The 11,895-nt window shown below is 31.7% G+C and overlaps 1 protein-coding gene across 4 annotated transcripts in view; it reads right to left on the reverse strand.

Moving 5' to 3' along the window:
* The window catches only part of LOC106686902 (polycystin-1), a gene marked incomplete at its 5' end in the record, with an annotated part of 102,262 nt that overhangs the window by 73,455 nt on the left and 16,912 nt on the right, over positions 1-11,895 (reverse strand). For 3 of the 4 annotated variants that reach the window (XM_014430502.1, XM_014430499.1, XM_067050379.1), the window contains 5 exon segments: positions 2,884-3,104; positions 3,616-3,763; positions 3,865-4,060; positions 5,201-5,367; positions 8,461-8,588. In XM_014430502.1, the coding sequence (XP_014285988.1) occupies positions 2,884-3,104; positions 3,616-3,763; positions 3,865-4,060; positions 5,201-5,367; positions 8,461-8,588 (860 nt within the window). 4 annotated transcript variants of the gene reach the window in all.

The raw sequence follows: 11,895 nt of genomic DNA on the forward strand, positions 1-11,895 counted from the left end.
GCTGTAATTTAATAAAAATAAGATATTTATTTTAGAGTTTGTCTGAATATAATAGTAAAGTTCTCTTGAGCTGTAATTTAATAAGAATAAGATAATTGTTTAATAGTTGATCTGCATATAATAATAAGGTTCTCTTGTGCTGTGAATCTACAGCCAATAATAAACATCTCGATATTATTTTCTACAATATAATTTATACAAAAAATAATTAATACAATGGAAAAGTTAATAAAGGTATTATTTCTGTAAAAATGAAAACAATAAGAAAAATAGTTTCAGTTCCTTACAAATATATCATCTTTCTTTGTATGAGTATAAACTTGGTAATAATGCTGCAAAAGCTGCATGCAATATAAACCAGGAATTTGTGAGAGTATACTGTTAAAGATTGAAAAGTGCAGCGTTCGTTTAAAAATTTTTGGTCTGGTTATTTTTCACTATAAAACTAACTGTGAAGAAGAACCAAAGGCCGCACACATCGTACAGAAGAATTGCGAAATTAATATGAAATGGAATATGAAATTTTACAGCACCCAGCCTATTCACCGGATCTCTCGCTAACCGACTTTCATTTTTTTAAACATTTGAATCTCTTTTACAGTCTAAACAGTATAAAAGTAAAGATTGCCCAAAAAATTCTATTTTTGAATTTATCGATTCTTTTGAGACAGACATCTTTGCTTTGTTGGATAAATATGTTGCTAATGGAACATATTGTGAGTAAATAAACAGCTTGTGTAAAAAGCTGTAAAAAAATGCACCAAACTGTTGTAATCAATATGCACTTTTTCTTTTTTTAGGTTGAATTCAACTCTTGGTATGTTAACTGAAGTACTACTTTCCTGGGGAATTCCAGTAGGCTTTATAAAAGTTATTCGACTAACTTGAAATCTTAATACAAGAATGAAATACAGGAAACTGCACCTTGATTCAGACTTTCACAACACAAGACAAATGGTCCAAGATTCTAATCCATAACTAAAGCCTATCTGGACATTTGGAGTTGAGCCTTGAGGCTCCAATAAAAGAATGGAATTCTGCTATATTCGATCCTTGCAATCCTAAATCCTTTGTAAATTCCTCGATACGCCTATATCGAAGATCATACATTTAAAAATCAATTATAAAAAAAAAAAAAGAATAAAATTAAAAACTGAAATTCACACAGATCACAGGAAATTCATATTGACTTTTACTTTTATGTTATAACCTGGCATAAAGTCTAAAGAACTAAATATGAAATTGAGGGAAGAACATAATGTTATCCTTATATATGAAATTTATTTAAGATGAATGTAAATTTTGAAGATAAAACTATTTCACCAATTTTAATAAATAAACACCCAAATAATGTCTCAACAGCTAACAGCAAAGCAAGAAATTTGCCTATTTTGTCAAAATGTTCATTTAGTCCCAGAGTCTCAGATTCACTTGGCCCCATAGTTCATTTAGACCAACTTTACTCTGTACTATTGGAAAGCCAAAGATTTTAAAATACGAATATCACATAAAGATGTAGAAGGTAATAGAGAGTGACTAAAAATGCATAAATATACTGAATTTATTCATGAATGGTATTGTGTTTCAATGTTTGTAATGACATTAGATCGTACTTTTTACTTACCTAAATATGAAACATATGGTGAGACCTTTTAAATGGATGTAAAAGATAGGAAAAGGGCGGGGTGGAATGGAGTAGTGTAGTGGGTGGGCTCTCTATTATATATTATATTTCTTTTTTAAAAGCAGGTTGTATTGGAGCTGGGTGAACCTTTCCGGTCTCAGTTCGTGCTGCAACTAAGTGAAAGTATACTACTCAAAACAAGATAACACCATGGATTGAATTATTTACTCACAATCAGACCATGCAACCAGGCTACACGTTGGAGGAAAAGTTAAGGGCAGTACCTAGGTTGCATAATTGGCTTGATACATGACCAGTAACAGTTATTTATTTATTTTTTTTTTAATTTCTTACTTGCCATATTCATTTATCTTTTTTGAGTTTCACCAGATTTCTATCATATCAAAAATTAAATTTCGGCTCCTATACCCTTAAAGTGGACCAAAAATCTAAAGTTTTAAGTGGATCTCCTCAACCAAAATAAATCATTGGATTCTTCAGTACTTCATCCTCCTTTATTGAATTTCACTAAAGTTATTTATTACGGTTATATCAACGATGTAAGGCCCACCAGGCTGATCTGGTATAAAATAAAATATATACACCACTAAAGTTATCAGATTGAAATCTTGATATATGAATTTTAAGAAATGATTCACTGTGTTTTGATTAATAAAATAAAATTAAAAGTAAACAATATTATAATAAACAAATAGTACAAATAAATAATCTGTAAGGATTTTTGTCACCTCTTCCTCATGGATTTATATACCTTTGGCAACAAAACCCTTAACTGTTCATGTGAATTAAGGATTTCTGGGCTATAAGTAGATAAATCCTTAAAAACTAGAAAAGTCTGCCGAAAATAAAGAAGTGTAGTCAGTTTCTATTTTCTCCTAATCTGAAGTGCTGAGAGAGGAGTATTATTGAAAAGCAGTTGAAGATTTAGAGGTGGCTGACAAAGACACAATGATAAGATGGGAACTAAAAAAGTATGATTATTCTCAATGTCGAAATTATAGTCATCTAGAAAAAGTATTGCAGCAACATTATTCAAAATTGTAATCAAATTTCTATATTGTAAATGTTATGAATTTATTTTTAAATGCAATATTTGTTATATTTTCAAATGTTTAGTATGGTTATGAATTATTTTTATTAATTACTGAAATAAATAAAATTATATTGTTTAACTTAAAAAATATATAAATTAAATCAATGACCCAAAACACATAAGTAAAAAAAAAATCGATGCTTACCAACTTTTGCTTTTATTCTGTAATTACTATAACGTTCCATAGCATTCTGTTTAATGATGAAGATTTCCTCAGGTGTGTCTTCCTGTCTTATATCATCAGCACTAGTTTCTGTACCATCATCCTTTATAAGAGTCCAAGTAATTTTTTTGCCAGGAGGAAGACCATTTAACTGAAGGTGTGTAAGCTCATAGACCCGTGAATTTAAACAGTTCGAAAGGCACCTGGAGAAAAAATACTTTAAAAAAATACATTAAGTATTTAATGGAAGATTATTGATTGACCGTGTGTAAAGATGAAAGGAATATGGTCCGGGTGCGGTCAAAAAAGAACAAAAAAATAGTAATGGAAGATTATTGATTGACCGTGTGTAAAGATGAAAGGAATATGGTCCGGGTGCGGTCAAGAAAAACTCAAATAGTAGAAATATACTAATTTAATGAGCCAACGTTTCGCCCCACGTTGCAGGGCTTCTTCAGGGCTGGACACGGGGCCCTCAAGATACAAACACCAGTAACGGCAATATCCGCCGCAGTGCTCGTCGGTTTAACCGCCGTAATGTTACGTCATCACCTCGTCACCGGAACTGTCCAGCCCTGAAGAAGCCCTGCAACGTGGGGCGAAACGTTGGCTCATTAAATTAGTATATTTCTACTATTTGAGTTTTTCTTGACCGCACCCGGACCATATTCCTTTCATCTTAAGTATCTAAATTAAATATTCAGTTTAACTCACACCAGTTCTAAATCTTTAATCACAGGATCCTTTGTAACTTCAATGGTTTGGGATGTTAAGGCAAAGGGAACCTCACGATGTACATGAGAAACATTTAAAAGAATCTCAAATATTCCTTCTGGCATTGATGGAATTACCCGTATTGGATCTATCATAAAAAGAGGTTATCAAAGTATTAGCAATAGAAAGTAATATTTTTTTTCAATCTTAATATCAATTAAAAAAACTTTAATAAATATTATTATTCACCCGTTAAGGTTATGTTTTGGCAAAAGTCTTGATTATCCTTACAGGACCAATTGAATCTTAGTTTAACATTGGTAGGAAAGTTGGGATCATATGAAGGAGAAGCATCTAAATCCACTGGGGTATTTACCTGAACAATTCTGCTTCTACCATATTTAAGTTTCGCAACAATCTGATCAAACTTTATTTCGAAAAAACACTGGAAAAAAAATTCTTTTATTGAAAAATAAGCACTAAATTATTATCAGTTTTTACAGAAAATAATTTACAATTGGTAAAAAAATTATTTGTAGAGTTAGTTTTTCGGAAACAAAAATATATTTAATACTTTCCTGTACCTAAATTAACTGATAAACATTGCAGGGAACAACAGAACACATTAACTAATAGAAGTGAAAACTTAATTTAGAAAATTTTAGAAAACTGTACAACATAATTAACAACCAGAATTGTAAATTTACAAATGCAATTAAATTATTCATATAGTAACAATAAATTGTTAGTTTGTTATAAGCTCATAATTTTCAACTAATCCATAATCCCAAGATACACAATATGCCTGAAATATTTAGCATTAAAAAAAAAAATCACTAAAATGGACCATCAATCATGAAAGTCAAATTATAATAACAAAACATGAAATTATTAAACTTTTTTAAATGATATATTGAGTTATATATTGACAATAAGTAATCAAAAACTTTAAACCTGATCAGTGGACATCAAAACAAGCACCATTAAGCATGTAATTATGCATCCAAAATTGCAGAAATGTGTGATCGTGAACCAAACACACTGGATTATAACAAAGTGAAAATGAACTTTGTAGAATTTAATAAGAAAATCAATAATACTAATTATTACTACTATTATTTTTCTCTTAATTCCACAAGTCAATATTCTTGCCTATCTGCCATTTTTAAGAAGGCAAGGTAATTTTTTTACTTGTGGTGGGCTGTATTTTGGAATGTAATGGTCCTATAGACTTTTTGGTTATATATTGTGACAAATTTATCAACTTTAAAAGAGCATGCAGTTTCCTGTTATTTAAAATAGTGACCAATTTAATTTCCCTTAAAACCCGAAATATATTTATAGTTTCCATATTCACGGACTTAATGAGTAATAATTAAAGTTTTTGGTTGTCATTTGATTAATATAGTCAAAATTTTATTATAAGAATATAAACACATAACAAATTTTTTTGAACATTTACGTTATATATCATAAAAAATTTATATTTTAACATAACTAAACTAATTGAATTATATACAAGTAGGTATATAATTCTTAGGGGCCTTTGTGACCTAGAATAAAATATTAAAATGCCTATAGTTACCCTTCTAAGATTCCTATGGCGTGTCTTACGAGCTCCAGCTACAGGGGCTCCAATTACGTCTACTGTTAGTTCAACAGCATATACACCTGGTCTTGTACTTTTCCTTCCATATACTTGAAATGATTCACCAAGTATTTTCTGATGCATAATTGATGTAACACGAAAACCTGTTAATTAATGTACATAAATAATGAATGGATAGATCGCTAAATGTTTTTTTTTTGCAAAATTGTTATATGATGGCTAATGTAACCGAGAAAAACTAGATTTTTCAAAAACAATTAAATGGTTGTGCACCACATTTCTGGGCTTAAGAAGATGTTTGGGCATGTAAACGAGATATATTCTCATTGATTCCTATCCTAAGGAAAAAACTGATGATGTTTTCACAAATATTTATTTCATCCATTGGTTAATTGTCAAATGCTTTCCTGGTTCATATTCATGCATTTTTTAAATACGACTAGCAACGAGAGCTGCTTAATTATTTTATATAAACAAAATTAAGAATACTGGAAGATTGTTGATTAACCGTGAGTATCAATGAATTTAATATGGTCCGGGTGCGGTCAAATAAAGCTCAAATAGTAAACGTAAACTCAAGTAGTTTACTATGTGAGTTTTATTTGACCGCACCAGGACCATATTCCATTCAAAATTAAAAATAATTTAGGGGAAACATTTTTGAAAAATCGGAATTTATAAGATCTCTTAGACTATTTTAATCATATTCTTTAGATCTAGCTGATTTAATGACAACCTAATAGTTCATTGATGTAAGGAATATATTCAAAATTGCTTTTAACCGCCGATCGTCGATTTTTGCCACAAAGTTACTGTAATATTTCCAGAAAGGTACTTTAAATACGTAATTTCAGTCCCTTATAACTTTCAGTTATTGAGATGTTCCCATAACCACACAAAAGACAATTTTGCGAGACTTGGTTATTTGAGACCTGTTTATTTCTGTTGATAATGTCTCTACATATTTCATGTAAAGGTATGTGAAAATAAAAGTGTTATTCCGGACATAGTGCATAGCTACATCGACGATAATTTCTTACTATTTAATAGAATAATAGAAGTTTATAATAGAAATTTATTTTTCTATTTTTTAATTTACGAATCGCTCTCTTATTGTATATATACCTATAGCTATTATTTGTGACGTTTTGTTTGTATAAATTATTCTAAAAATTGTCCTCTTTCCAGCTCCTATTTATTAGTTTGCTTGAAAGAAAATAAAGCGAAACATGTTATTAACTATCAGATTTTTAGTCTTGGCGACATCATCTAAAAGATCCACTGATTCCCCCCTCCCCCTTAATTATTTGAATCAAGTCATACCCGCGTTATTGCTAAAGATGAATATGAGGTAAACATTAGATGTACAAACAAAATGGTGGCTGTAAAAACTACGTAACTATTTACTAAATAAAATATTAATAAATAAATTTGATACACAAATAGATAATATTCATACAATACAATATGTAATATCTATGCTTTTGTGTTGGAGGGAAAAAAATGTGATATTTAGGCACAGGCTGAGAAAAAAGGAGGCAAAATCAGAGCCACCAGGACCCTGTTTCATAATAAAGTACAAACTAATACTATTAATCTTGTAGTTTGTACATGGTAGAATTTCAAAAGAAACTAAAATAGAAACACAACAGCGTATTGTCATTTAGTTTACTAACGGGAGGGTAACACTATAACTGTTTCAGGGTCACCGCATAAGATTATCAACAAGTTCCATGAAGACAGCTAAACAGAGTATTGTTATTCATTATTTTCATAGCGAGATAACATGAGTTGTTGAGTGCAAAGTTGGTGTGACATAGAGTTTTTATTAAAATTAATTGTCATAAAATAATAATTATTTAATCAATTAGCTTTAAATTCAAATACTTTCAACTAGAATATGCTTGTGACTCACTAATTTTATCTGAAAAAGCTGTGATTACTTGTTAAATACAGTATAGAACTTCTTATATAATAATTCACTTAGATCACTTTAGCACTCAACGGCTCGTAAATAAAAGGGTGATTCTACAAAAAATTACTTATTTATTGAATAATAAAAAAGTTGTTTTTGCTCCTTTGAGTTTGATTTTTTAATTACTTTTTCCAGAGGAAGAACTAAAGAAGAAGGAAGGAACTTTGTAAGGATTAAATAGACAGCACAGACTCCTCCGGTTTTGGGTTATTATTAATTCTTGCGTGTTTTTAGTTTTCTTTCTCACCAATGACACTGATGTTTTCATTCTCAGCGTCTATCATTAGAAAAATAAATCAAGTTTCAACGTCAAAGGTTTATAATTTTGTTTCTGATTGCAGAAAGAGCTCTTCTAAGCATGTCATTCTGCTGTCAAAAACTTGAGAAGGAATGTGAGCTGAATTGTAGCAGTAATCCAAGCACTGACAGGACGCGACAGTCTGAGCTGTTTAGGAAATAAAAAAGTAAACCTTGCTTGAGTATGGGTTGCAACATTCCTAAACTCAAGCAATTTTTTTTCTTTAAACATCTTTTTTCGATAGTAAAATTTTAATATCTATATTTCGATACACCGCTTTTTTCCAACATTCCTTAATTGGGGACTGAGGCACCTACAATCTGAAAGCCACAAAAGAGGGTGGATAAAGAATAAGAAGTAAATGTCCAGAGCCCCTTAAACCGCAATTAACTTTCTGTGGACGTCTGTTAACTAATGCAGAAGAGATAACATAATCAGTTTTTGATATGAATATGAGAATCACAGAGATCCCAATTTCTACTCTGGAAAATTCCTTATTCCGTCTTAGTTTCAGAAGAAAATATATACGAGACACATTAATGATATGAAACTTAGGGGACAGGTTTTTTTCAGGTTTCTACAGGTTATAATAATGAATTTTCATTTGGATTACCATTTTTTTGATAGTTAGATAGTTAGTTTCTTTGGTGTGTTAGTGCACAAAAAAGTATAGAACAATCTCCATCAGTTGATTGTATTGTATTAGTGTTTTAAAAACTTGGTAACTGCCTCTAGAGAACAGCCAGATGAATGCCAATTGGATTTTTTAGTTAGAATTTTGATTACGATGGTTTAGAGATATATGGTTTATAATAAACAAATTAAAACTCAGTACAATTTTTTTTTGTTCAACATTCCGTATTTTTGGTTTAAAGCTACTAAAGCATAGGACAAGAAAAAGAAACTTCTTGTAGAAACACCCGTATCATGGTAGTTAAATAGTATCATAAGGAGAGAACTCACCCACTGTGAACCAGACATAGAATATATCAGTGACGAATTTGCACATTGTATGCATTGGGCTAGTAACACTTAAAATTGTGACTTCCTGATATTTGTAGTAAAGCTGTGGGCTTTGCATACTATCTGAGCTATGGACAAAGGTTAAAACGGTTCAAAAACTACATAAAAAATAAATGAGGAGAAGATGGTTGGGGGTGCGGTCAATGAAAAACACAAATAAGTATGATTAACTTATTTTAATGTGCCAACGTTTCGGCTAGAGTTTCTACCCTTCTTCAGGGCTGTTCGTTGGAAGATCGAGCGCCTAATCCATATTATATATTATAATATATATTATAATATATAATATGGATTAGGCGCTCGATCTTCCAACGAACAGCCCTGAAGAAGGGTAGAAACTCTAGCCGAAACGTTGGCACATTAAAATAAGTTAATCATACTTATTTGTGTTTTTCATTGACCGCACCCCCAACTATCTTCCCCTCATTTATCATCCACGGTCAACTATCTCTCATAATTACATAAAAAATAGTTTTATATAAATATATATTTGATGAAATTATAAACAAATTAAAAAAGAAAAAATACAACTATAGTTTTATTTTTGAAAAATAATGATAATTATAATAATGAAAAATAAAATAATAAATAAAGTTGTAATAGAAAAGATTTAAGACCATAATAAGAATTCATTTAACTTCAAATAAAACTATATCATTTACGTTTTAGAAATATTTTACTATTTTTTTTTTTGAAATTCCAGGAATAATTCATAGTAAAAAGAAACATATTTTATTAAAAAGAAAAAAAAATGTATCATTAACAATAAATGGACTTAGACCCAAATACATAGATATATTATAATATACAAATAAAAAAAGTCATAATATTTTATGATGTGTTCCATTATGTCTTCAGACAACTGCATCTAAATTGAAATTCTATTCTTTCATTTTGCGAGAAATTAGTTTCACCAAATCACATTTACTGTTTATCATAACCATTCATTATTGTTTGTTATAATAAAGAAGTTCATATTTTATTTTTTGTTTGTATAAACAAGTTGTTATTTTAAGTGTAAAACATAGTCCTGAGAAAAATCGCACACAGGTACATCATGAAGATGGGTATTTAGCAACTTTTCCAGAATAGGAGAAAAACGTAACTCAACTCAACCAGCAACAACCGTCCCAGACCATCATCGCCAGGAATAAAGAAGACCGCAACCATACTCTGAAGTCACAAGGAACCAGCAGACTCCCATTCCAATCCCCAGACCTCTCATTCTCAGTCTAAAACTCCTCGTCCGCCTATTTCTTCCCATCATCTACCTTTAAAAGTAAAATCATCTCCGGAGATCCACATCCAGCTCCTACTCATCCCCTACTGTTTAAGTAAACTACCCACTCCAATTACCGATTAAAATATCACGACTTCTGACAAATCTTTAAGGACGACTACTAAGAAGCTTCTCAACTTCAAGAATTTTAATCACCCACTTTTTACTGAATCTCAAACATGGACAGAATCGGAAGAAGAAAAATCTCAAATATCCGGTCAGCACCTTTCTAAAACCTTTGAGCCACACCTTGAAATCGTTAATTCAACCCACCTTGAACACATTGAAGAAGAATTGAATACCCCACTCCAAATGAATCTTCCACCTAAAGCATTTCATCCATCAGAGATATCCAACATCATCCAGAAGTTACCATCCCGCAAAGCTCCTGGTTATGACCTAATTACATCCCATATTCTAAAACATCTTCAAAACCTGTTATATTCCTTACCAACGTCCACAATGCTGTCCTCAGATCCACATATTTTCCTGGCCATGGAAATTATCCATAATCAAATCATGGAAAGCCTCCAGAACACCCATCCTCCTACCGTCCTATCTCTCTGTTACCTATCATGGGCAAAATCCTTGAGAAACTCATCTTAAAACGCCTGTACCCCATCCTAGATTCCAACCACATAATCCCAAATCACCAATTTGGATTCCGAACATCCCACTCCACTATCCAGCAACGCTATCATGTGGTTGATGTTGTCTCGTCTTCATTAGAGCGCGGAATGTACTGCTCGGGAGTCTTTCTTGATCTACAACAGGATTTTGTCGAGTCTGGCACCCAGGACTGCTATACAAGATCCGTAAATTCCTACCCCCTACATATTTTCTCATTATCCGTTCTTATCTCTCCGATAGGTTATTTCAAGTCAACAGCGTTTGTGATTTGTGATGAAATCCGTATTTCCTCAGTCTGCTGGTGTACCTCAGGGTAATATCCTTGGTCCTATCCTTTATACAGTTTTTACAGCTGACATCCCAACCCATCCTGACAATATTCTCACCACGTATGCCGATGTCACATGCCTATTATCAGTGAATAATTATCCTTCCATTGTATCCCAAACTCTCTAATTCCACATAACCACTCTGAAGAATGGTGCCAAAACTGGAGGATTAAAATAAATTCCAATAAATCCCACGAAATCACATTTACCCTTTGTCGTAAATCTTCGTCTTGCCCCACAGTATATTTTAAAAATACCCCACTTATTCCTGTTGAATAGATCAGTTACTTAGGACTACATCTGGACAAACGACTGACATGGAATTCTCATACAAGACTGAAAAGACAGGAAACTGCTCGTCGATTCCGACTATTACAACATTTACTAAACGGTCTAAACTTCCAATCCATTACAAAAGGTTGATCTACATGATTATTATAAGGCCTATCTGGACATACGGAGTTGAGCTTTGGAGCTCAACTAAACCATTGATTTCCTCCCGAATCTAATCCTTACAGTCCAAAATTCTTAATGCTTCTTACTTTCTCACAAATCCATCAGGACCTCAATGTCCCATATGTTGCCGATTTGGCCATGACCAGGTACCACCAATCCTTCCATGATTAACTTCCCAATCACCCAAACCAACTTGTTTTTAACCTGGCTTCTTCTTCATTACCTAATAACCCTCCTAGGCGTCTGAAAAGAAGATGCCCTCGAGATCTTCTCCTCTAGAAATGTTTTTGGAGCTCTCTCCATGGGTAGATTCTCCACATGTTTGTATCATGTTATTATATCACTTACAGCAAATTTACTTGATGTATATATATGTATACAGTTGTAAATAACAATAAATAAATTATTAAAAAAATGGTTAGCACTGAACTGTCACTTAATTTTTTACATAACATTTCTCACTAATAAGTAAAATAATATTTAAATTAATTAATTTATTATCCAAAATAGTCTCAACACTATATATTTATTTATTTGTCCTACGTTTCGGCCCTTCCAGCCATCCTCAGGGACATCTTCAACATAAATTTCCTCTCACATTAATTGTTTTCTCCTTGCAGGCTATTTTGCCCAGGTCAATATCTCTATTTAAGTCAAAAACCTTTCTATTTAAAATTTTTA

Source organism: Halyomorpha halys, unplaced genomic scaffold (genome assembly GCF_000696795.3).
Source record: "Halyomorpha halys isolate HHAL.00 unplaced genomic scaffold, Hhal_1.1 Scaffold896.1, whole genome shotgun sequence".
Taxonomy (NCBI): Eukaryota; Metazoa; Arthropoda; class Insecta; order Hemiptera; family Pentatomidae; genus Halyomorpha; species Halyomorpha halys.